The sequence below is a fragment of the Geotrypetes seraphini genome, chromosome 16 (assembly GCF_902459505.1).
Source record: "Geotrypetes seraphini chromosome 16, aGeoSer1.1, whole genome shotgun sequence".
Lineage (NCBI taxonomy): Eukaryota > Metazoa > Chordata > Amphibia > Gymnophiona > Dermophiidae > Geotrypetes > Geotrypetes seraphini.
Window position 1 is genome coordinate 19,703,963 of NC_047099.1, and position 26,304 is coordinate 19,730,266.

At 43.8% G+C, this 26,304-nt stretch overlaps 1 protein-coding gene across 3 annotated transcripts in view; it reads left to right on the forward strand.

Moving 5' to 3' along the window:
• Positions 1 to 3,340: 3,340 nt before the first annotated feature.
• LOC117350154 (serine-rich adhesin for platelets-like) overlaps positions 3,341 to 26,304 on the forward strand; it is a 90,413-nt gene continuing 67,449 nt past the window's right edge. Inside the window, exons 1-3 of one of the 3 annotated variants that reach the window (XM_033924209.1) lie at positions 3,341 to 15,627; positions 17,023 to 17,657; positions 19,190 to 19,378. In XM_033924209.1, coding sequence (XP_033780100.1) covers positions 3,347 to 15,627; positions 17,023 to 17,657; positions 19,190 to 19,378 — 13,105 coding nt within the window. In that variant the 5' untranslated portion in view covers positions 3,341 to 3,346. Of the gene's footprint in view, positions 17,658 to 19,189; positions 19,379 to 26,304 lie in introns of all 3 variants that reach the window. The other 2 variants (XM_033924208.1, XM_033924207.1) reach the window with 2 other exon arrangements.

The following is a 26,304-nucleotide window of genomic DNA, read 5'->3' on the forward strand; positions in this document are numbered from 1 at the left end:
TCAAGATCATGAAGGGCATAGAAAGAGTAGACATGGACAGATTTTTCAAATTATGGGGAACCACAAGTACAAGGGGGCACTCAGAGAAATTGAAAGTGGAAAGGTTTAGAACAAACGCCAGGAAGTTCTTTTTCACCCAGAGGGTGGTGGATACATGGAACGCGTTACCGGAGGATGTAATAAGCAGAAGCACGCTACAGGGCTTCAAAGAAGGTCTGGACAGGTACCTGGAGGACAAAGGGATTGAGGGGTACAGATAGGAGTAGAGGTAGGTTATAGGGATAGGATTAGAGGTAATTTATAAAATTAGTCAGAGACCACTGTTCAGGCAATAGGCCTGATGGGCCGCCGCGGGAGCGGACCGCTGGGCAAGATAGACCTCTGGTCTGCCTCAGCGGAGGCAATTTCTTATGTTCTTAACTGTTTGAGGACTTCAAGGGCCATGTGTTGGAAACCACTGTGTTTAAGTAGAAGTGGAATATATAGTCAGATAGTGCAAGATAAAGTAACAGAAGTAAAGAAAATAATGGATCCAGCTTAGAGAAAGTTCCATGTGAAGTCAGAAAGACGCATCAATATGATCTCAGCTTGAGCAGATAAGCAAGGAATGGGCAATCTACAGCCCGATATTGAAATTTATGTGGCCCATTAGATCTTGGGACGTCTACGCAGAAAACATCGGGCAAAAATGGTTGAAGGATACAATAGAAAAAGACGTGTTTGACACTATTAACAACTGTTTGGAAAGACAGTACAATTGTACCTTGGAATCCGAATGCCCCAGAACTCGAACGCTTTGGAATCTGAACTTTTTATTGCAGTAAATTTTGCCCCAGAATCCGAACTCTGCTTTGGAATCCGAACACCCTGCAAATTGTAAGTGTGTTTCTGCCCCAGAATCTGAATGCTGCTTTGGAATATTTGTTAATATTTTACCTAAAAATCCAGTGCATTTTCTGTTAAAATTTGAGTTTGTGGGACCTAGGAACGGATTAATCCAGTTTCTATTATTTTCAATGGGAAAAATTGTCTTGGAACTCAACGCTTTGGAACTCAAACGGGGTTCTGGAACGGATTAAGTTCGGATTCCAAGGTATCACTGTATATGGTAACTGACCATTCGGGTAATAATTGTTTATTCTATCATCATATTGAGTTTTGTGGCAGTGAATTATATTGCGCATTTATTAATGGGGGTTTTATGGCCCACTAGGGATAATACTGACATTAAAAGGGGTGCATTTGTGCGTTAAAGACTAAGGAAAAGGGTCAAAATTTCAAGGTTTCACATACTTCCTGAAAAAGACACAGTCTTGCAATAAGTAGGGTTACCAGATTTTACAATTGTAAAATCAGGACCAATGGCTCCGCTCCCAGCCCCGCTCAAGTCATGCCCCTGTCCGCTCCAGCCCAGCCCCCATCAACTTGTTATCGTGATCGGTGCCACGTAGGGGGAAATATGCAGGTGTGATGTGATGACATCATACGCAGGTACGCATGTGCATGACACCACCGCATTGCATCCATGCATGCACAAATGCCCTCCCGAAGCGGTCCCGAGCTATAAACTTTTAAAAAACCCGGAAAAAGTGCCGGGTTTTGAAAAGCCATCCAGACGCCTGGATATGTCCTCTAAAAAGAGGACATGTCCGAGTAAATCTAGACGACTGGTCACCTAAGCAATAAGCAAAGTTTTGCATTACTAAATGAAAAGAGATTTATTGTTTTAAATTTGTATTATGTTTTGGTTTGTTGACTGAAGGCAATTCTTCAGACAGTCCCTCAACAAGGAGAGCAGAAATGAAATACAGTAAAGCCTTGGTTTGCGAGCATAATTCGTTCCAGAAGCATGCTTGTAATCCAAAGCACTCGGATATCAAAACGAATTTCCCCATAGGAAATAATGGAAACTCAGACGATTTGTTCCACAACCCAAAAACTTTAATATAAAATACTATACATACTTGTATTGCAAGACCTCGTTCGTTTAGAACAGTCACTACACTCTTGCAGCGTCCAGGAGAGAAGAACTATCGGCTCAGCTGTGACGACGTGACGCGTATATACTGTATGTCCTCGTATTGCATGACTGCTTGTTTAGAACAGTCACTAAACTCTTGAAGCGTCCAGGAGAGAACTATCGGCTCAGCTGTGACGACGTGACGCGTATATACTGTATGTCCTCGTATTGCATGACTGCTTGTTTAGAACAGTCACTAAACTCTTGAAGCGTCCAGGAGAGAACTATCGGCTCAGCTGTGACGACGTGACGCATATATACTGTATGTCCTCGTATTGCATGACTGCTTGTTTAGAACAGTCACTACACTTGAAGCGTCAGAGAGAGAAGAACCATCGGCTACGTAATGAACCTTCTTGCGCTCCTTAAAAATCTTTCTGTACAAGGACGCATTCAAAACATAGACAGCATAACTTACCAAGTACTAAATCTTTAGACCTTAATGAATCTTATGAGTAGGTCACCAAATTATTCTTTATTTTACTTTATTTTCTTCTTATGTGCTCCCACCATAAGTGTTCTTCCCTAAATGTTCTTTCTTTAAAGATTGTAGTTCATCCCCCTTGCCTTTTGTACCAGTTTATATTAGAACGTATATAATTTGTATACAGTGTCTTGTTTTGTCCTTCCCCTTTTTATTTTTATTTTTTAAAAAATTGTTATATGCATTGAAATATATGATATTGCATAGATAACAAATCTTAATAAACTTGAAACTTGAACTTGATGTGTGTATATTGCAAGTACTCATATTGCAAGACTTTGCTCGTTTAGAACAGTCACTACACTCTTGCAGTGTCAGTGAGAGAGGAACCATCGGCTCATTTGTGATGTGTATATACTGTATGTAGTTATATTGAAAGACATTGCTTGTATATCAAGTTAAAATTTAATCAAATGTTTGGCTTGCCTTGCAAAACACTTGCAAACCAAGTTACTTGCAATTGAAGGTTTTACGGTACATTAGACCAGAATAAAATTGAACTAAAATAGGAACATAAAAATTGGTAAAATGACTTAGTCCATTTTCAAAAAGAAAAAGACATTCATTTGTCTCCCACATTCGAGAAAGAAAAAAAAAAAAGTCTAAACTTGATGTCTTCCACAGGAAGAGACAATAATGAGAGAAATCCAGAAAGAGAGGAGACTACAACGTGGAGAAAAGAAACAACCTTTACACAGGACACCTCAAAAAGGCACCACAGCACTGAATACCTGGTTCAACTGAGAGAAGCAGGGAGAGAAAATGAACAAATTTATAGAAAACAACAAGTACCACAAAATATCAGTGAGACAGAGAAAAAAGAAGACAAGGTACAGAGAGAAATGAGAGATTTAAATGGAAACAACTATAGAAACATACTGAATCTAAATGAAATTTCTGAGCTTGAAAGTAACAACTCACAAAGATACAAAACAAACTTTGGCAATATCACGAAAGAGTCCAGCATTCAAACTTCCCCTGGCAAAACAGACCACAGCACTTACATTTCGCCTACCAAAACTGTAATAAGCAAAGGGATCAGAAGTAAAATTTCCTCTACCACAAATGACACAAGCACTGTGGCCAGTACCCCCACCTATCCTAGAACAACTATCGCCACCACCGAGACCACTACTAAAACGTACCCAACCACAACGGTAAACAGTACAAAAACCAGCACTTATACCTCACTTAACACAACTAGCATCAGCACCCACAACTCCACTATCACAACTATAACCACCACAGAGAGAACTTCTGAAACTTTCCCTACCACAACCATCACTAGCCTAGAGACCATGACTCATAACACCCCTAGTACTACTGTCACCAGCACAGAGCCTACAACTCACACCTCCCCTAGTACCACTGTCACTAGCACAGAGACAAGTACTAAAACTTCTCCAAGTGTAACTAGCACCAGTTTGGGGACAAGTACTCAAACCTCCCCTAGTACCACTGTCACTAGCACAGAGACAAGTACTGAAACTTCTCCAAGTGTAACTAGCACAGACACAAGTACTCAAATCTCCCCTAGTACCACTGTCACTAGCACAGAGACAAGTACTGAAACTACTAAAAGTGTAACTAGCACAGACACAAGTACTCAAACCTCCCTTAGTACCACTGTCACTAGCACACAGACAAGTACTGAAACTTCACCAAGTGTCACTAGCACAAGCACAGAGACAAGTACTCAAACCTCCCCTAGTACAACTGTCATTACCACAGAGCCTACAATTCACACCTCCCCTAGTACCACTGTCACTAGCACAGAGCCTACAATTCATACCTCCCCTAGTACCATTGTCACTAGCACAGAAACTACAACTCAAACCTCCTCTAGTACCACTGTCATCATCACAGAAACTACAACTCAAACTTCCCCTAGTAGTATTGTCACAAGCACAGAGAGAAGTACAGAAACTACTCCAAGTGTAACTAGCACCAGTTCAGGGACAAGTAATCAAAGCTCCCCTAGTACCACTGTCACCATCACAGAAACTACAACTCAAACTTCCCCTAGTAGTATTGTCACTAGCACAGAGAGAAGTACAGAAACTACTCCAAGTGTAACTAGCACCAGCACAGAGACAAGTACTCAAACCTCCCATAGTACCACTGTCACCATCACAGAACCTACAACTCAAACCTCCACTAGTACCACTGTCACCACCACAGAGACAAGTACTGAAACTACTCCAAGTCTAACTAGCACCAGCATAGAGACAAGTACTCAAACATTCCCTAGTACCACTGTCACCATCACAGAGAATACAACTCAAACCTCCCCTAGTACCACTGTCAGCAGCATAGAGTCTACAACTCATACCTCCCCTAATACCACTGTCACTAGCACAGAAACTACAACTCAAACCTCACCTAGTTCCACTGTAACCATGACAGAAACTACAACTCACACTTCCCCTAGTACCACTGTCACTACTACAGAGACAAGTACTGATACTTCTCCAATTGTAACTAGCACCAGCACAGAGACAAGTACTCAAACCTTCCCTAGTACCATTGTCACTAGCACAGAGGCTACAACTCAAACCTCTCCTATTACCACTGTCACTAGCACAGAGACAAGTACTGAAAGTTCTCCAAGTGTCACTAGCACAAGCACAGAGATAAGTACTCAAACTTCCACTAGTACCACTGTCACTAAAACAGAGCCTACAATGCAAACCTCCCCTAGTACCACTGTCACCAGCACAGAGCCTACAACTCAAACCTCCCCTAGTACCACTGTCACTAGCACAGAGACTAAAACTCACACCTCCCCTAGTACCACTGTCACTAGCACAGAAACTACAACTCAAACCTCCCCTAGTTCCACTATCACCATCACAGAAACTACAACTCAAATTTCCCCTAGTACCACTGTCACTAGCACAGAAACAAGTACTGAAACTTTTCCAAGTGTAACTAGCACCAGTACAGAGACAAGTACTCAATCCTCCCCTAGTACCATTGTCACTAGCACAGAGACTACAACTCAAACCTCTCCTAGTACCACTGTCACTAGCACAGAGACTGCAACTCAAAGCTCCCCTAGTACAATTGTCACCATCACAGAGACTACAACTCATACCTCCCCTAGTACCACTGTCACCATCACAGAAACTACAACTCAAACCTCTCCTAGTACCACTGCCACTAGCACAGAGACAAGTACTGAAATTTCGCCAAGTGTAACTAGCACCAGCTCAGGGACAAGTACTCAAACCTCCCCTAGTACCACTGTCATTAGCACAGAGACTACAACCCAAACCTCTCCTCGTACCACTGTCACTAGCACAGAGACAAGTACTAAAAGTTCTCCAAGTGTAACTAGCACCAGCACAGAGACAAGTACTCAAACCTCCCCTAGTACCACTGTCACTAGCACAAAGACTACAACCCAAACCTCTCCTCGTACCACTGTCACTAGCACAGAGACAAGTACTGAAACTTCTCCAAGTGTAACTAGCACCACCACAGAGACAAGTACACAAACCTCACTTAGTACCATTGTCACCAGCACAGAGCCTACAACTCAAACCTCTTCTAGTACCACTGTCACTAGCACAGAACCTACAACTCACACCTCCCCTAGTACCACTGTCACTAGCACAGAAACTACAACTCAAACCTCTCTTAGTACCACTGTCACTAGCACAGAGAAAATTACTGAAACTTCTCCAAGTGTAACTAGCACAGACACAAGTACTCAAACCTCCCCTAGTACCACTGTCACTAGCACAGAGACAAGTACTGAAACTACTAAAAGTGTAACTAGCACAGACACAAGTACTCAAACCTCCCCTAGTACCACTGTCACTAGCACACAGACAAGTACTGAAACTTCACCAAGTGTCACTAGAACAAGCACAGAGACAAGTTCTCAAACCTCCCCTAGTACAACTGTCATTACCACAGAGCCTACAATTCACACCTCCCCTAGTACCACTGTCACTAGCACAGAGCCTACAATTCATACCTCCCCTAGTACCACTGTCACTAGCACAGAATCTACAACTCAAACCTCCTCTAGTACCACTGTCATCATTACAGAAACTACAACTCAAACTTCCCCTAGTAGTATTGTCACTAGCACAGAGAGAAGTACAGAAACTACTCCAAGTGTAACTAGCACCAGTTCAGGGACAAGTAATCAAAGCTCCCCTAGTACCACTGTCACCATCACAAAAACTACAACTCAAATTTCCCCTAGTAGTATTGTCACTAGCACAGAGAGAAATACAGAAACTACTCCAAGTGTAACTAGCACCAGCACAGAGACAAGTACTCAAACCTCCCCTAGTACCACTGTCACCATCACAGAACCTACAACTCAAACCTCCACTAGTACCACTGTCACCACCACAGAGACAAGTACTGAAACTACTCCAAGTCTAACTAGCACCAGCACAGAGACAAGTACTCAAACATTCCCTAGTACCACTGTCACCATCACAGAGACTACAACTCAAACCTCCCCTAGTACCACTGTCAGCAGCATAGAGTCTACAACTCATACCTCCCCTAATACCACTGTCACTAGCACAGAAACTAAAACTCAAACCTCACCTAGTTCCACTGTAACCATGACAGAAACTACAACTCACACTTCCCCTAGTACCACTGTCACTACTACAGAGACAAGTACTGATACTTCTCCAATTGTAACTAGCACCAGCACAGAGACAAGTACTCAAACCTCCCCTAGTACCATTGTCACTAGCACAGAGGCTACAACTCAAACCTTTCCTATTACCACTGTCACTAGCACAGAGACAAGTACTGAAACTACTAAAAGTGTAACTAGCACAGACACAAGTACTCAAACCTCCCCTAGTACCACTGTCACTAGCACACAGACAAGTACTGAAACTTCACCAAGTGTCACTAGCACAAGCACAGAGACAAGTTCTCAAACCTCCCCTAGTACAACTGTCATTACCACAGAGCCTACAATTCACACCTCCCCTAGTACCACTGTCACTAGCACAGAGCCTACAATTCATACCTCCCCTAATACCACTGTCACTAGCACAGAAATTACAACTCAAACCTCCTCTAGTACCACTGTCATCATCACAGAAACTACAACTCAAACTTCCCCTAGTAGTATTGTCACTAGCACAGAGAGAAGTACAGAAACTACTCCAAGTGTAACTAGCACCAGTTCAGGGACAAGTAATCAAAGCTCCCCTAGTACCACTGTCACCATCACAAAAACTACAACTCAAATTTCCCCTAGTAGTATTGTCACTAGCACAGAGAAAAGTACAGAAACTACTCCAAGTGTAACTAGCACCAGCACAGAGACAAGTACTCAAACCTCCCCTAGTACCACTGTCACCATCACAGAACCTACAACTCAAACCTCCACTAGTACCACTGTCACCACCACAGAGACAAGTACTGAAACTACTCCAAGTCTAACTAGCACCAGCACAGAGACAAGTACTCAAACATTCCCTAGTACCACTGTCACCATCACAGAGACTACAACTCAAACCTCCCCTAGTACCACTGTCAGCAGCATAGAGTCTACAACTCATACCTCCCCTAATACCACTGTCACTAGCACAGAAACTACAACTCAAACCTCACCTAGTTCCACTGTAACCATGACAGAAACTACAACTCACACTTCCCCTAGTACCACTGTCACTACTACAGAGACAAGTACTGATACTTCTCCAATTGTAACTAGCACCAGCACAGAGACAGGTACTCAAACCTCCCCTAGTACCATTGTCACTAGCACAGAGGCTACAACTCAAACCTCTCCTATTACCACTGTCACTAGCACAGAGACAAGTACTGAAAGTTCTCCAAGTGTCACTAGCACAAGCACAGAGATAAGTACTCAAACTTCCACTAGTACAACTGTCACTAAAACAGAGCCTACAATGCAAACCTCCCCTAGTACCACTGTCACCAGCACAGAGCCTACAACTCAAACCTCCCCTAGTACCACTGTCACTAGCACAGACACTAAAACTCACACCTGCCCTAGTACCACTGTCACTAGCACAGAAACTACAACTCAAATTTCCCCTAGTACCACTGTCACTAGCACAGAAACAAGTACTGAAACTTTTCCAAGTGTAACTAGCACCAGTACAGAGACAAGTACTCAATCCTCCCCTAGTACCATTGTCACTAGCACAGAGACTACAACTCAAACCTCTCCTAGTACCACTGTCACTAGCACAGAGACTGCAACTCAAAGCTCCCCTAGTACAATTGTCACCATCACAGAGACTACAACTCAAACCTCCCCTAGTACCACTGTCACCATCACAGAAACTACAACTCAAACCTCTCCTAGTACCACTGCCACTAGCACAGAGACAAGTACTGAAATTTCTCCAAGTGTAACTAGCACCAGCTCAGGGACAAGTACTCAAACCTCCCCTAGTACCTCTGTCACTAGCACAGAGACTACAACCCAAACCTCTCCTCGTACCACTGTCACTAGCACAGAGACAAGTACTAAAAGTTCTCCAAGTGTAACTAGCACCAGCACAGAGACAAGTACTCAAACCTCCCCTAGTACCACTGTCACTAGCACAAAGACTACAACCCAAACCTCTCCTCGTACCACTGTCACTAGCACAGAGACAAGTACTGAAACTTCTCCAAGTGTAACTAGCACCACCACAGAGAGAAGTACACAAACCTCACCTAGTACCATTGTCACCAGCACAGAGCCTACAACTCAAACCTCCACTAGTACCACTGTCACCACCACAGAGACAAGTACTGAAACTACTCCAAGTCTAACTAGCACCAGCACAGAGACAAGTACTCAAACATTCCCTAGTACCACTGTCACCATCACAGAGACTACAACTCAAACCTCCCCTAGTACCACTGTCAGCAGCATAGAGTCCACAACTCATACCTCCCCTAATACCACTGTCACTAGCACAGAAACTACAACTCAAACCTCACCTAGTTCCACTGTAACCATGACAGAAACTACAACTCACACTTCCCCTAGTACCACTGTCACTACTACAGAGACAAGTACTGATACTTCTCCAATTGTAACTAGCACCAGCACAGAGACAAGTACTCAAACCTCCCCTAGTACCATTGTCACTAGCACAGAGGCTACAACTCAAACCTCTCCTATTACCACTGTCACTAGCACAGAGACAAGTACTGAAAGTTCTCCAAGTGTCACTAGCACAAGCACAGAGATAAGTACTCAAACTTCCACTAGTACAACTGTCACTAAAACAGAGCCTACAATGCAAACCTCCCCTAGTACCACTGTCACCAGCACAGAGCCTACAACTCAAACCTCCCCTAGTACCACTGTCACTAGCACAGAGACTAAAACTCACACCTCCCCTAGTACCACTGTCACTAGCACAGAAACTACAACTCAAACCTCCCCTAGTTCAACTATCACCATCACAGAAACTACAACTCAAATTTCCCCTAGTACCACTGTCACTAGCACAGAAACAAGTACTGAAACTTTTCCAAGTGTAACTAGCACCAGTACAGAGACAAGTACTCAATCCTCCCCTAGTACCATTGTCACTAGCACAGAGACTACAACTCAAACCTCTCCTAGTACCACTGTCACTAGCACAGAGACTGCAACTCAAAGCTCCCCTAGTACAATTGTCACCATCACAGAGACTACAACTCAAACCTCCCCTAGTACCACTGTCACCATCACAGAAACTACAACTCAAACCTCTCCTAGTACCACTGCCACTAGCACAGAGACAAGTACTGAAATTTCTCCAAGTGTAACTAGTACCAGCTCAGGGACAAGTACTCAAACCTCCTCTAGTACCTCTGTCACTAGCACAGAACCTACAACTCACACCTACCCTAGTACCACTGTCACTAGCACAGAAACTATAACTCAAACCTCCTCTAGTACCACTGTCACAAGCACAGAGCCTACAACTCAAACCTCTCCTAGTACCACTGTCACTAGCATAGAGACAAGTACTGAAACTACTAAAAGTGTAACTAGCACAGACAGAAGTACTCAAACCTCCCCTAGTACCACTGTCACTAGCACACAGACAAGTACTAAAACTTCTCCAAGTGTCACTAGAACAAGCACAGAGACAAGTACTCAAACCTCCCCTAGTACAACTGTCATTAGCACAGAGCCTACAATTCACACCTCCCCTAGTACCACTGTCACTAGCACAGAAACTACAACTCAAACCTCCCCTAGTACCACTGTCACCATCACAGAAACTACAACTCATACCTCCCCCAGTACCATTGTCATTACCACAGAGACAAGTACTGAAACTACTCCAAGTGTAACTAGCACCAGCACAGAGACAAGTACTCAAACCTCCCCAAGTACCACTGTCACCATCACAGAACCTACATCTGAAACCTCCACTAGTACCACAGTCACCACCACAGAGACAAGTACTGAAACTACTCCAAGTCTAACTAGCACCAGCACAGAGACAAGATTTCAAACATTCCCTAGTACCACTGTCACCATCACAGAGTCTACAACTCATACCTCCCCTAATACCACTGTCACTAGCACAGAAACTACAACTCAAACCTCACCTAGTTCCACTGTAACCATGACAGAAACTATAACTCAAACTTCCCCTAGTACCACAGAGACAAGTACTGATACTTCTCCAAGTGTAACTAGCACCACCACAGAGACAAGTACTCAAACCTCACCTAGTACCATTGTCACCACCACAGAGCCTACAACTCAAACCTCTTCTAGTACCACAGTCACTAGCACAGAGACAAGTACTGAAACTTCTCCAAGTGTAACTAGCACCACCATTGAGACAAGTACTCAAACCTCCCCTAGTACCACTGTCACTAGCACAGAGACTACAACCCAAACCTCTCCTCGTACCACTGTCACTAGCACAGAGAGTGCAAATGAAAGCTCCCCTAGTACCATTCTCACCATCACAGAGACTACAACTCAAACCTCCCCTAGTACTACTGTCACCATCACAGAAACTACAACTCAAACCTCCCCTAGTACCACTGTCACTAGCACAGAGATAAGTACTGAAACTTCTCCAAGTATAACTAGCACCACCACTGAGACAAGTACTCAAACCTCCCCTAGTACCACTGTCACTAGCACAGAGACTACAACCCAAACCTCTCCTCGTACCACTGTCACTAGCACAGAGAGTGCAAATGAAAGCTCCCCTAGTACCATTCTCACCATCACAGAGACTACAACTCAAACCTCCCCTAGTACTACTGTCACCATCACAGAAACTACAACTCAAACCTCCCCTAGTACCACTGTCACTAGCACAGAGATAAGTACTGAAACTTCTCCAAGTATAACTAGCACCACCACTGAGACAAGTACTCAAACCTCCCCTAGCACCACTGTCACTAGCACAGAGACTACAACCCAAACCTCTCCTCGTACCACTGTTACTAGCACAGAGACAAGTACTAAAAGCTCTCCAAGTGTATCTAGCACCATCTCAGGGACAAATCCTCAAACCTCCCCTAGTACCACTGTTACTAGCACAGAGACTGCAACTCAAAGCTCCCCTAGTACCATTGTCACCATCACAGAGACTACAACTCAAACCTCCCCTAGTACCACTGTCACAAACATAGAAACTACAACTCAAACCTCTCCTAGTACCACTGTCACTATCACAGAGACAAGTACTGAAACTTCTCCAACTGTCACTAGCACCAGCAGAGAGACAAGTTCTCAAATCTCTCCTCGTACCACTGTCACCAGCACAGAGCCTACATCTCAAACCTCCCCTAGTACCTTTGTCACTAGCACAGAAAATACAACTCAAACCTCCTCTAGTACCACTGTCACCAGCACAGAGCCTAAAACTCAAACCTCTCCTAGAACCACTGTCACTAGCATAGAAAAAATTACTGAAAATTCTCCAAGTGTAACTAGCACCAGCTCAGGGACAAGTACTCAAACCTCCCCTAGTACCACTGTCACTAGCACAGAGACTGCAACTCAAAGTTCCCCTAGTACCATTGTCACCATCACAGAGACTACAACTCAAACCTCCCCTAGTACCACTGTCACCAACACAGAAACTACAACTCAAACCTCTCCTAGTACCACTGTCACTATCACAGAGACAAGTACTGAAACTTCTCCAACTGTCACTAGCACCAGCAGAGAGACAAGTTCTCAAATCTCTCCTCGTACCACTGTCACCAGCACAGAGCCTACATCTCAAACCTCCCCTAGTACCTTTGTCACTAGCACAGAAAATTCAACTCAAACCTCCTCTAGTACCACTGTCACCAGCACAGAGCCGACAACTCAAACCTCTCCTAGTACCACTGTCACTAGCACAGAGAGTGCAAATGAAAGCTCCCCTAGTACCATTCTCACCATCACAGAGACTACAACTCAAACCTCCCCTAGTACTACTGTCACCATCACAGAAACTACAACTCAAACCTCCCCTAGTACCACTGTCACTAGCACAGAGACAAGTACTGAAACTTCTCCAAGTGTAACTAGCACCACCACTGAGACAAGTACTCAAACCTCCCCTAGTACCACTGTCACTAGCACAGAGACTACAAACCAAACCTCTCCTCGTACCACTGTTACTAGCACAGAGACAAGTACTAAAAGTTCTACAAGTGTATCTAGCACCAACACAGAGACAAGTAGTCAAAACTCCCCTAGTACCACTGTCACTAGCACAAAGACTACAACCCAAACCTCTCCTAGTACCACTGTCACTAGCACAGAACCTACAACTCACACCTACCCTAGTACCACTGTCACTAGCACAGAAACTACAACTCAAACCTCTCTTATTACCACTGTCACTAGCACAGAGAAAATTACTGAAACATCTCCAAGTGTAACTAGCACCACCAGAGAGACAAGTAATCAAACCTCCCCTAGTACCATTGTCACCAGCCCAGAGCCTACAACTCAAACGTTCCCTAGTACCACTGTCACTAGCACAGAGACTGCAACTCAAAGCTCCTCTAGTACCACTGTCACTAGCACAGGGACAAGTACTGATTCTTCTCCAAGTGTAACTAGCACCACCACAGAGACAAGTACTCAAACCTCACCTAGTACCACTGTTACTAGCACAGAGACTGCAACTCAAAGCTTCCCTAGTACCATTGTCACCATCACAGAGATTACAACTCAAACCTCCCCTAGTACCACTGTCACTAGCACAGAGACAAGTACTGAAACTTCTCCAACTGTCACTAGCACCAGCAGAGAGACAAGTACTCAAACCTCTCTTCGTACTACTGTCACCAGCACAGAGCCTACATCTCAAACCTCCCCTAGTACCTTTGTCACTAGCACAGAGACTAGAACTCAAACATCCCCTTTTACCACTGTCACTAGGAGAGAGACAAGTACTGAAACTACTGCAAGTGTAACTAGCATCAGCTCAGAAACAAGTATTCAAACCTCCCCTAGTATCACTGTCACCAGCAGAGAGCTTACAACTCAAACCTCCCCTAGTACCACTGTCACTAGCACACAGACAAGTACTGAAACTTCTCCAAGTGTAACTAGCACCACCACAGAGACAAGTACTCAAACCTCAGCTAGTACCATTGTCACCAGCACAGAGCCTACAACTCAAACCTCCACTAGTACCACTGTCACCGTCACAGAAACTGCAACTCAAATTTCTCCTAGTACCACTGTCACTGGCACAGAGACTACAACCCAAACCTCTCCTAGCACCACTGACACTAGCACAGAGACAAGTACTAAAAGTTCTGCAAGTGTAACTAGCACCAGCACAGAGATAAATACTCAAACCTCACCTAGTTCCACTGTCACTAGCACAGAACCTACAACTCACACCTATCCTGGTACCACTGTCACTAGCACAGAAACTACAACTCAAACCTCCCCTAGTACCACTGTCACTAGCACAGAGACTGCAACTCAAAGCTCCCCTAGTACCACTGTCACCATCACAGAAACTACAACTCAAACCTCTCCTAGTACCACTGTCACTAGCACAGAGAAAATTACTGAAACTTCTCCAAGTGTAACTAGCACCAGCTCAGGGACAAGTACTCAAACCTCCCCTAGTACCACTGTCACTAGCACAGAGACAAGTACTGAAATTTCTCCAAGTGTTACTAGCACCAGCTCAGGGTCAAGTACTCAAACCTCCCCTAGTACCATTGTCACCATCACAGAGCCTACAACTCAAACCTCTCCTAGTACCACTGTCACTAGCACAGAGAAAATTACTGAAACTTCTCCAAGTATAACTAGGACCATCACAGAGACAAGTACTCAAATCACCCGTAGAACCATTATCATCAGCACAGAGCCTACAACTCAAATGTTCCCTAGTACCACTGTCACTAGCACGGAGACAAGTACTGAAACTTCTCCAAGTGTAACTAGCACCAGCTCAGGGACAAGTACTCAAACCTCCCCTAGTACCACTGTCACTAGCACAGAGACTGCAAATGAAAGCTCCCCTAGTACCATTCTCACCATCACAGAGACTACAACTCAAACCTCCCCTAGTACTACTGTCACCATCACGGAAACTACAACTCAAACCTCACCTAGTATCACTGTCACTAGCACAGAGACTACAACCCAAACCTCTCCTAGTACCACTGTTACTAGCACAGAGACAAGTACTGAAACTTCTCCAAGTGTAACTAGCACCACCACAGAGACAAGTACTCAAACCTCACCTAGTACCATTGTCACCAGCACAGAGCCTACAACTCAAACCTCCCCTAGTACCACTGTCACCATCACAGAAACTACAACTCAAATTTCCCCTAGTACCACTGTCACTGGCACAGAGACTACAACCCAATCCTCTCATAGTACCTCTGTCACTAGCACAGAAACTGCAACTCAAAGCTCCCCTATTACCATTTTCACCATCACAGAAACTACAACTCAAACCTCTCCTAGTACCACTGTCACTAGCACAGAGACAAGTACTGAAATTTCTCCAAGTGTTACTAGCACCAGCTCAGGGACAAGTACTCAAACCTCCCCTAGTACCACTGTCACTAGCACAGAAACTGCAACTCAAAGCTCCCCTAGTACCATTGTCACCATCACAGAGACTACAACTCAAACCTCTCCTAGTACCACTGTCACTAGCACAGAAACAAGTACTGAAATTTCTCCAACTGTCACTAGCACCAGCAGAGAGACAAGTACTCAAACCTCTCCTCGTACCACTGTCACTAGCACAGAGACTACAACTCAAACCTCCCCTAGTACAACTGTCACTAGCACAGAGACAAGTACTGAAACTTCTCCAAGTGTAACTAGCACCAGCGCAGAAACAAGTACTCAATCCTCCCCTAGTACCACTGTCGCCATCACAGAAACTACAATTCAAACTTCCCCTAGTTCCACTGTCAATAGCACAGATACAAGTACTAAAACTATTCCAAGTGTAACTAGCACCAGCTCAGGGACAAGTACTCAAACCTCCCTTAGTACCACTGTAACCAACACAGAGCCCACAATTCAAACCTCCCCTAGTACCACTGTCACTAACACAGAAACTACAACTCAAACGTACTCTAGTGCCACTGTCATTATCACAGAAACTACAACTCAAACCTCCCCTAGTACCACTGTCACCATCACAGAAACTACAACTCAAAGCTCTCCTAGTACCACTGTCACTAGCACAGAGACAAGTACTGAAATTTCTCCAAGTGTAACTAGCACCAGCTCAGGGACAAGTACTCAAACCTCCCCTAGTACCACTGTCACCAGCACAGAGCTTACAACTCAAACCTCCCCTAGTACCACTGTCACTAGCACACAGACAAATACTGAAACTTCTCCAAGTGTAACTAGCACCAGCGCAGAAACAAGTACTCAAACTTCACCTAGTACCATTGTCACCAGCACAGAGCCTACAACTCAAACTTCTTCTAGTACCACTGTCACTAGCACAAAGACTACAACCCAAACCTCTCCTAGTACCACTGTCACTAGCACAGAGACAATTACTGAAACTTCTCCAAGTGTAACTAGCACCACCACAGAGAAAAGTACTCAAACCTCACCTAGTACCACTGTCACTAGCACAGAACCTACAACTCACACCTACCCTAGTACCACTGTCACTAGCTCAGAAACTACAACTCAAACCTCCTCTAGTACCACTGTCACCAGCACAGAGCCTACAACTCAAACCTCTCCTAGTACCACTGTCACTAGCACAGAGAAAATTACTGAAACTTCTCCAAGTGTAACTAGCACCAGCTCAGGGACAAGTACTCAAACCTTCCCTAGTACCACTGTCACAAGCACAGAGACTGCAACTCAAAGCTCCCCTAGTACCATTGTCACCATCACAGAGACTACAACTCAAACCTCCCCTAGTACCACTGTCACCATCACAGAAACTACAACTCAAACCTCTCCTAGTACCACTGTCACTATCACAGAGACAAGTACTGAAAATTCTCCAACTGTCACTAGCACCAGCAGAGAGACAAGTACTCAAACCTCTCCTCGTACCACTGTCACTAGCAGAGAGACTACAACTCAATCCTCCCCTAGTACCACTGTCTCTAGCACAGAAACTACAACTCAAATCTCTCTTAGTACCACTGTCACTAGCACAGAGAAAATTACTGAAACTTCTCCAAGTGTAACTAGCACCAGTTCAGGGACAAGTACTCAAACCTCCCCTAGTACCACTGTCACTAGCACAAAGACAAGTATAGAAACTTCTCCAAGTGTAACTAGCACCACCACAGAGACAAGTACTCAAACCTCACCTAGTACCATTGTCACCAGCACAGAGCCTACAACTCAAACCTCTTCTAGTACCACTGTCACTAGCACAGAGACAAGTACTGAAACTTCTCCAACTGTCACCAGCACCAGCACACCTGTCACCACAAAAGAGTCAAGTATAAAAACTTCCCTTGTCATAACTAGCACCAGCACAGAGACTAGCATTAATACTTCTCCTGTCACTAGAGGGAACACCACCAAGATTCATGTTCCTGTCTCCTATGGCACAGTCAATCAGTCTACTGATGGAAGCAGTTACAGACCTTTTGCTACATTTCCTGTTAGTGGAACAACCAATAGTCTCAATTCTGCATCATCTCTCCCCGAAACATTCAGGACATCTTCAATAAGCACCAGAACCAGATCAGGTATTTCTTTTTTTTTTTTTTTAATGTTTGTAATATTTTACTCTACTTTTTGGTTTTAAATAATCTAAACTTTAGAGGTCTGGTCATTGTTTTTAAGACACACATGTGCCTTTTTTGATTCCACGGATTTTGAAGATATAATTTCTTACAAATTTTCCTACCTGCAAAGAATGTATGTGTCATGAAGACTGGTTTGTGCTATTTTTTCCATAATGCTCTTTAGATGTATATTTTATACATCTGAGCAGCAATATTCGTCGTTTAAAGATGTAAATTGTTACCCGTAGTTTAGTAGAGAAATTCATGATTTTGATTTTTAAATTCTGGTTTTCTTAAGTTGGGACCGGAATTACCTACTCCTGATAGTCAAACAAATGCAAATTCCTGTTTATTAAATTAAAAACAATAAAAGATAATATGATTATATTCATTTAGCTCTCCACTAAGTAGAGGATTTAACTTTAAACAAAATGGTTGAAATTTTGAAACTTAAACTTTCCCCCTCTTTTACTAAGGTGCGCTGACTGATTAGCACACATTAATCAAATGAATGCACGCTAAATGATAACGGGTCCAAAAACTAACATGCACGTGTTAGTGTATAGCGCGCGCTAGTCAGTTAGCATACCATAATAAAAGAGGGCCTTAGTTACGTTTCTTTTTCACGCGTCATTTTTTATTTGGGTGACGTAAATTTTTTATTTGTGCACCTGATTGAAGTGAGAGTCTCTTCCAAGTTACTATCCCTCCCTTTACAAAACCACATTTTTTTTAGCACAGGCCGGTGTGCCGAATGCTCAGCACCGCTCCCGACGCTCTTAGGAACTCTATGAGTGTCGGGAGCAGCGCACCGGCCTGCGCAAAAAACAGCTATCGTGGTTTTCTAAAAGGAGAGGTATGTTACTATGCTTGAGTTCCGATACGTTATGTGCAACTTATAGAATTCTATAAGTTGTACAGTTTGTTTGCTGCACTTGTGTCCAGCCTTTGGCACTAAACTGCTGGTTTATAGAGACGGCGGTTTTTAGCGCAGGCTGGCACGGTGAATGCTCTGCGCTGCTCCAGACACTCATAGAGTTCCTATGAGCATCTGAAGCACCCCTTAACCGACTATGGTGAGCCGCATAAAGATAGGACTGGCTTTTATGCCGTGCTATTTCTGTGGTTACTTTGGCCAGTTAAGTGCTGCATATTGGCACTTAACCAGCCGAGTGGTGACTCTATCCTGGAACATCCCCCAAATAGCCAGTTTTGGGTTGGGTGCTAACTGGACATTTTCAGTGCCATTGTCTGGTTATGTGCCACTGAATATGACCAGTTAGCCCGAACAAGTGATTAAACCGGCGAGGAGCTGGTTAAATTGCATTTAATATCGACCCCATTGTGATTTTTATGCTAACGTATAATTAACTGGTGTTGCAAACCACTCCAGATCTGACAAAAAAGAGAATGTTACAAACTTAAGAGCAACACAGAATTAATTTCTACCTGAGGTAGCTCCGAATCTGATAATCTTTTTTTTTTAAATGCAGTGTCCACTACTCCAATGACCACTACTCGGACAACCACCACTCAGACACCTGAGCCCATTACCCAGAAGACCACCACCCAGACACCTGCGCCTTGTCAGAATGGAGGCACACCCATCGGCAATGTCTGCAAGTGCCCGCCCAGATTTTATGGGACCTTCTGCCAGTATGTGGAGAATACCATTACCATTGGTAAGCTTTAATGTTTCCTTTCCCGCTCCTTTCTTGTTCTGAAGTTTTAAGGGCATCCAATAACACTGCACAACAATTTTTTGGTTAAGTCTTGATTCCTGAAAAGTTTTTGGTGATTATGACAGGTACCAACTTGGTATGCTCAAATATGGTTTTGGTTTTACTGCATCACGTAAGAACTATGAGAAATAGACATTTTTATGTTTACTGACAATAAAATATATAGTCAAGTTTACGTTTCGCACAAGCGACTAAATGAAACAGAATTAAAAGTGTTTTGCTCCCGAGTTTCTTTTATATTCAGTGTCTGGTGCATCACGTTGTAGCATCCAACAATAGTCGGCAAGCATTGACGGATTCCAATTGCCCTGGTATCGTTTCTCCATCGTAGCTATGTCTTGATGAAACCTTTCACCGTACTCGTCACTCACAGCACCGAGATTTGCGGGGAAGAAGTCCAAGTGTGAATGGAGGAAATGAATCTTGAGTGACATATTGCACTTCATTCTCTTGTATGCTTTGAGAAGTTTGTCTACCAGCTGAATGTAGTTTGGGGCTCTGTAATTGCCCAGAAAATTGTCAACAACGTCTTTCAAGGCTTTCCAGCCAATTTTTTCCGGCCCAACTAACAGATCTTCAAATCGCTTGTCACTCATAACATGTCTGATCTGGGGGCCAACAAAAATACCCTCTTTGATCTTGGCATCAGTTATTCTTGGGAACATCTTTCTTAAATAACGAAAACCTTCCCCTTCCTTGTTCATTGCTTTCACAAAATTCTTCATGAGTCCCAGTTTAATGTGAAGAGGAGGCAAAAATATCTTTGTCGGGTCAATAAGCGATTCATGTGCTACATTTTTCTGTCCTGGAACTAACTTTTTACGGAGTGGCCAGTTCTTTCTAGAATAGTGCGACTCTCTGTCTCGGCTGTCCCATTCGCAGATGAAACAGCAGTACTTTGTATAGCCAAGCTGCAGTCCTAGTAACAGAGCAACGACTTTGAGGTCTCCACAGATATTCCAGTTATACCTGGTATACTGGACATACTTTAGTAACATTTCCATATTCTCATATGTTTCTTTCATATGTGCTGCATAGCCAACAGGTACTGAAGGATAAACGTTGCCATTGTGCAACAGAACAGCTTTCAGGCTTAACATTGACAAATCAATGAAAAGACGCCACTCTTCCGGGTTGTGATCACAACCAAAGACCAAGAACAATCCTTCAATGTCACAACAGAAACAGAGACTGTCGACTTGTGCAAAAAATTTGGTTATATCATGATGCCGGTCTCGAAACACAGAAATTTTCGTACCTGGTGATAGCAAACACCATTCCTGCAGTCTCGAACCTAGCAGCTCAGCTTTTGCTTTTGACAGACCCAAATCTCTGACCAAATCGTTCAATTCGGACTGTGTTATCAGATGTGGATCGCCTGATGAGGATGGTTCAAAATCCGGGTCAATGTCACTGTTAGAACCCTGCACTGCAGTTTCTTCATCTGGTTCGTCTAAGGTCCAATCCTCTGGTGGTTTCGGAACTGGAAGACTGTCATCATGTGGCATGGGTCTCATTGCTGAAGGCAGATTAGGATATTCAATTGACTTCTTGTTTTTGGCAGAGAAACCAGACACATTAGTCAAACAGAAATAACAGTCCGTCACATGGTCTTTCTGTTCTCGCCATATCATCGGAACAGCAAATGGCATCGTCTTTCGAGTACCTCTGAGCCAGGCTCTCAGACTAACAGCACATGTCGCACAGCAAATGTGAGGCGCCCATTGCTTGTCTTGATCACCTATTTTGCAGCCAAAATACAGATGATAGGCTTTCTTTACAAGGGCAGTCATCGAACGTCTCTGAGGCGTAAGTGTATATTCCCCACAGATATAGCAGAATGTGTCGCGGCTGTTACGACACCGACGAGACATATTGCCCGACACCAAAACGTCTATAGCATCAAGCTTACTTACTGTTATATTGCTACAGCTACTATACTACTATACTTTACTATACTGATACTATATACACACACGGACTATCTATATTAACCAAATGAGCAGGATCGGTGTATGGAAGCCACCATTATAGCATGGTGAGACAGCGCAAGCTCGTTCAGACCTGCCCAGACATGCCCAGGATGTCATCTTCCATAAAACAGCTTCCAACCTGGCTAGATTTTATGCATGGACATACCCAGGCGGCACAAACCGTTGTTGATAAGACACTTATGGGAGAAAAAATTGTTTGCATCCAAATATAAGAAAAAATGACGACAAAATTGAAGATTTCTCTGAAATGGTACGTGATGGGTAATTTTTGATGTAATATTCATGATCAGCACCCAAAATTCTATAAGAAACACCCAGCAGTGTTCAGGAAGCAAAAACTTTGTTGTGCAGTGTAATCAAAAACTGGAGAGAAAAAGACAAGAGATGGAACACCATGGCATAACTAATCTTTCCCCTCACTTAATTGTAACATAAGATAACATTTTATTAATATACTGCTATATACCTGGTACTTTGATGCGATTAACAGAGTTATCAAAAGGCTGAACATAAGTAGCACCTGGTATAGGTACAGTGATCTAAAGGTGAGCAGAGTAGGTGAAATGGATAGAAACATAGAAATAGACGGCAGATGGGCCACGGCCCATCCAGCCTGCCCACCCCAATGACCCTCCCTATCTATCTCTGCAAATAGATCCCACATGTCTATCCCATTTGGCCTTAAAATCTGGCACACTGCTGGCCTCAATGACCTGAAGTGGAAGGCTGTTCCAGCGATCAACCACCCTTTCAGTGAAGAAGAACTTCCTAGTGTCACCGTGCAGTTTCCCAGTCCTGATTTTCCACGGATGCCCCCTTGTTGCCGCGGGACCCTTGAAAAAGAAGATATCTTCTTCTACCTCGATGCAGCCCGTGAGATACTTGAATGTCTCGATCATATCTCCCCTCTCTCTACGTTCCTCGAGTGAGTAAAGCTGTAACTTCCCTAACCGCTCCTCGTATGGGAGATCCTTGAGTCCCGAGACCATCCGGGTGGCCATTCTCTGGACTGATTCCAGTCTCAGCACATCCTTACGGTAATGCGGCCTCCAGAATTGCACACAGTACTCCAGGTGTGGTCTCACCATGGATCTATACAATGGCATAATGACTTCAGGTTTACGGCTGACGAAACTCCTGCGTATGCAACCTATGATTTGCCTTGCTTTGGATGAAGCTTGCTCCACTTGATTTGCAGTCTTCATATTTTCACTGACAATCACCCCTAAGTCTCTTTCTGCTTCAGTTCTTGTCAGGATCTCGCCATTTAGGGTGTAAATCTTGCATGGATTTTGGCTTCCAAGGTGCATGACTTTGCATTTTTTGGCATTGAAACTGAGTTGCCAGGACCTAGACCAGCGCTCCAGTAGAAGTAGGTCATGCATCATGTCGTCTGCCATTGAATTTTTGTCTGTTATGCTTTTGCTCACTACATTGCTTAGTTTGGCATCATCGGCGAATAATGTTATTTTACCTCGGAGCCCTTCTGCCAAGTCTCTTATATAGATGTTGAACAGGATCGGGCCCAGGACGGAGCCCTGTGGCACTCCACTTATCACCTCCGACATTTCGGAGGGGGTGCCGTTCACCACTACCCTCTGAAGCCTACCTCCAAGCCAGTTCCCAATCCATTTGGTCAATGTGTCGCCCAATCCTAAAGAACTCATCTTGCTCAGCAACCTGCGGTGTGGTACGCTATCAAATGCTTTGCTGAAGTCCAGGTAAACGATGTCCAGGGACTCCCCAACATCCAGCACCCAGTCAAAGAAGCTGATCAGGTTGGATTGGCAGGATCTCCCCTTAGTAAATCCATGTTGGTGGGGATCCTGTAGATTCTCCTCATTCATGATCCTATCCAATTGGCGTTTGATTAGAGTTTCCATTAGTTTGCTCACTATTGATGTGAGACTCACTGGTCTGTAGTTTGCTATCTCCATCCTGGAGCCTTTCTTGTGGAGTGGAATGACGTTAGCCGTCTTCCAGTCCATCGGGACGTTACCTGTACTAAGGGAGAGATTGAAGAGCGCGGATAGCGGTTCTGCAAAGACATCGCACAACTCCCTGAGCACCCTGGGGTGTAGGTTGTCAGGCCCCATTGCCTTGTTAACCTTGATTTTTGACAGCTCGCAGTAGACGCTGCTGGGTGTAAACTTGAAATCACTAAACGGGTCAACTGATTCAACCCTTGTCTGTAGCTGAGGGCCGATTCCCGGCGCCTCGCAGGTGAAGACTGAGCAGAAGTATTCATTTAACAGTTGGGCTTTTTCCGAGTCCATCTTTACATAGTCTCCGTCTGGTTTTCTGAGACGTACTATCCCGCCCGAGTTCTTATTTCTGTCACTGATATACCTGAAGAAAGATTTATCACCTTTCTGGATGTTCTTTGCTAGAGACTCCTTCATGCGGAATTTGGCCTCCCTAACTGCTGCTTTGACGGCTTTTGACTTGGCCAGATAGCACCCCCTCCTCTTCTTTGCCCCCCGCCTCCTCCCATTCCTTCCCTCCATGCACGCGTCCCCCTTCCCCCATACCTGTAATTGAAGTTACATTACATTAGTGACTTTTATTCCGCTATTACCCTGCGGTTCAAGGCGGATTACATAAGAGGTTATCTGGACATTTCCAGAAGTGTTACAAAGTTGAGCAGGTTACTTCGGGGGATTGAAATGCTTCCTGCAGTGTTAGTTTGTCTTGATGGATTTCTTGAATAGCAGGGTTTTTATTTCTTTTCTGAAAGTTTTGTAGTTTGGTGTCGTGATCAGTAGATTAGAGAGTTCGTGATCTAGTTTCGCTGCCTGCGTGGCCAGTAGGCCATTGTACATTTTTTTTTGCATTTGACGCCTCTGATTGGGGAGTGCGTGAATGGTGTCTGGGTTCTCCTTTCCTGGTTGTGGTAGTTCGGATAAGGCGGTTGTTCAAGTAGGCTGGGCTGCCTCCATTCATGGCTTTAAATAGTAGACAGTAGAATTTGAATAGTATTCTTGATTGTATTGGGAGCCAGTGTGAGTCGAGGTATGTGGCGGTGATGTGGTCGTATTTCTTCAGCAAATAGATCAGTCTCAGGGCTGTGTTTTGTACTGTTTGTAGTTGTTTTATCATGACTGCGGGGCAGGGGAGATAGAGGATGTTGCAGTAGTCTAGAAGTCCTAAGACTAGGGATTGGACCATGAGCTGGAAGTTGTTGTTCATGGCAGTCAACAATGTGCTCTCCCGGGTGCCATGTATAGGAAGTGACATCAGAAGGAGAGCTGACTGAATAGCAAGGAGCACATTGTTTACTGCCACGATCAACAACTTCAACTGGAGGTACAAAGGAAGGGGTGCACGCGGCAGGCGGGATCAGGGAAAGAGCGGGTTGGGGTGGAGACAAGGGTGGGAGAGGGGTGCTTCTCACCCTCTCTTCGCTACTGGGGATGATATATGATTATAACCAAGAGTTCAAGTATTGCTGACAGTATTCAACTTATCAGTCAAGATGCCTTCCCTTCCCCCCTAAGCTGTACAGCACCCCAACTCTCAGTGACAATAAAATGATTTAACATACTGGAGTTGCCAAAAATTCATCTCTTACCATTGGCAGGACAGAGACCGTAGAAGTCTGGTATTCATACTCCCATTACCATGAAATTGTTAAAATCCTAACTCGTAAAGTATTTGCAACAGAGTGCTGGAGGAGCCTCGACCCTGAAGAAAGTACTTTGAAACATGATCGTGTCAGGAGAGGCACTCCTTGCATTTAGCCCATACAAATAAGTGGCTTCTATTATATATTATACAGTTTGAAATAAAATAATAATTTAAAGAATTTAAAATATGAAATAGGAATTGAAAAAAATATATAGGTCCAATGACGAATGGAACTTTAGTGGTGATTTGTTTCATCACAAGCCTCGATAGAGCCTATTGAGGATCTGAAGAAAATAATTAAAAACATTTAATTGAATATCTGGGAGTTATTTATGTTGTGATTGATAATTAACCCTGGAAAAATAGCCATGTAGTATTTTGCCCTGGATTGGTGGCATGGAATGTTGCTATTATTTGGGTTTTTGCCAGGTACTTGTGACTTGAATTGGCCTCTGTGTAGATGGGATACGGGGGCTAGATGGACCATTGGTCTCATTCAGTAAAGCTATTCTTATGTTCTTAAAAGAAGCAGAGGTTTTCTCACTCACCTTTACTGAAGCCAAAGGGGCAAGAGATAGTGCTTAAACCCAACTAATAAAATTGTCCTCGAGTTCAAATTTAGATAAGACACTAAGCAAATACAGGAAATCTATCTTATCAAATGCTTTCTCTATGTCAAATAGAAAAAAATTCAGGATTAGCTTCTGAATCTTTAGAAAATATTGACTGAGGGATTATTTTAAAGGGCATTTCCGTGTTTAAAAGTGTTTGCCAGTTCTGGCAGACGTGGCCTTTAACAATATTACCTGCAGTATCCCAATCTGTCAATGGATTCACAACACAAAGCCCTGACAGGATATTTCTTTCTTTCTGGCCCTTTCCCATAATTGAAGAGCACTTTTGCAAAACTCAGTCCAATTGTCATCAATTTTGAGCTGTGAGATTAATTTCATTCATCAGTGTAAGATTCTCTTACTGTAACTTATTCCTGTGCCAGAACTCAAAGACTTACTTAGTTCTGGCACAGGAATAAGCTACAGTAAATTATTCTTGCCTTGATGAGCAAAATTAATCGCAGAGCTCAAAACTGACGAAAAATGGACTGAGTTTTGCAAAAGTGCTCTTCTCCAAGAGAGCAGGTTTTCCAGTGGGGGAAGGGCCCTGGCAAAGAAGTCCCTTCAAAACATAGCCATCGGAATGGGGGAGGCCATGGCCTCCCCCCAAACTGACGGTCAGAAGAATCGG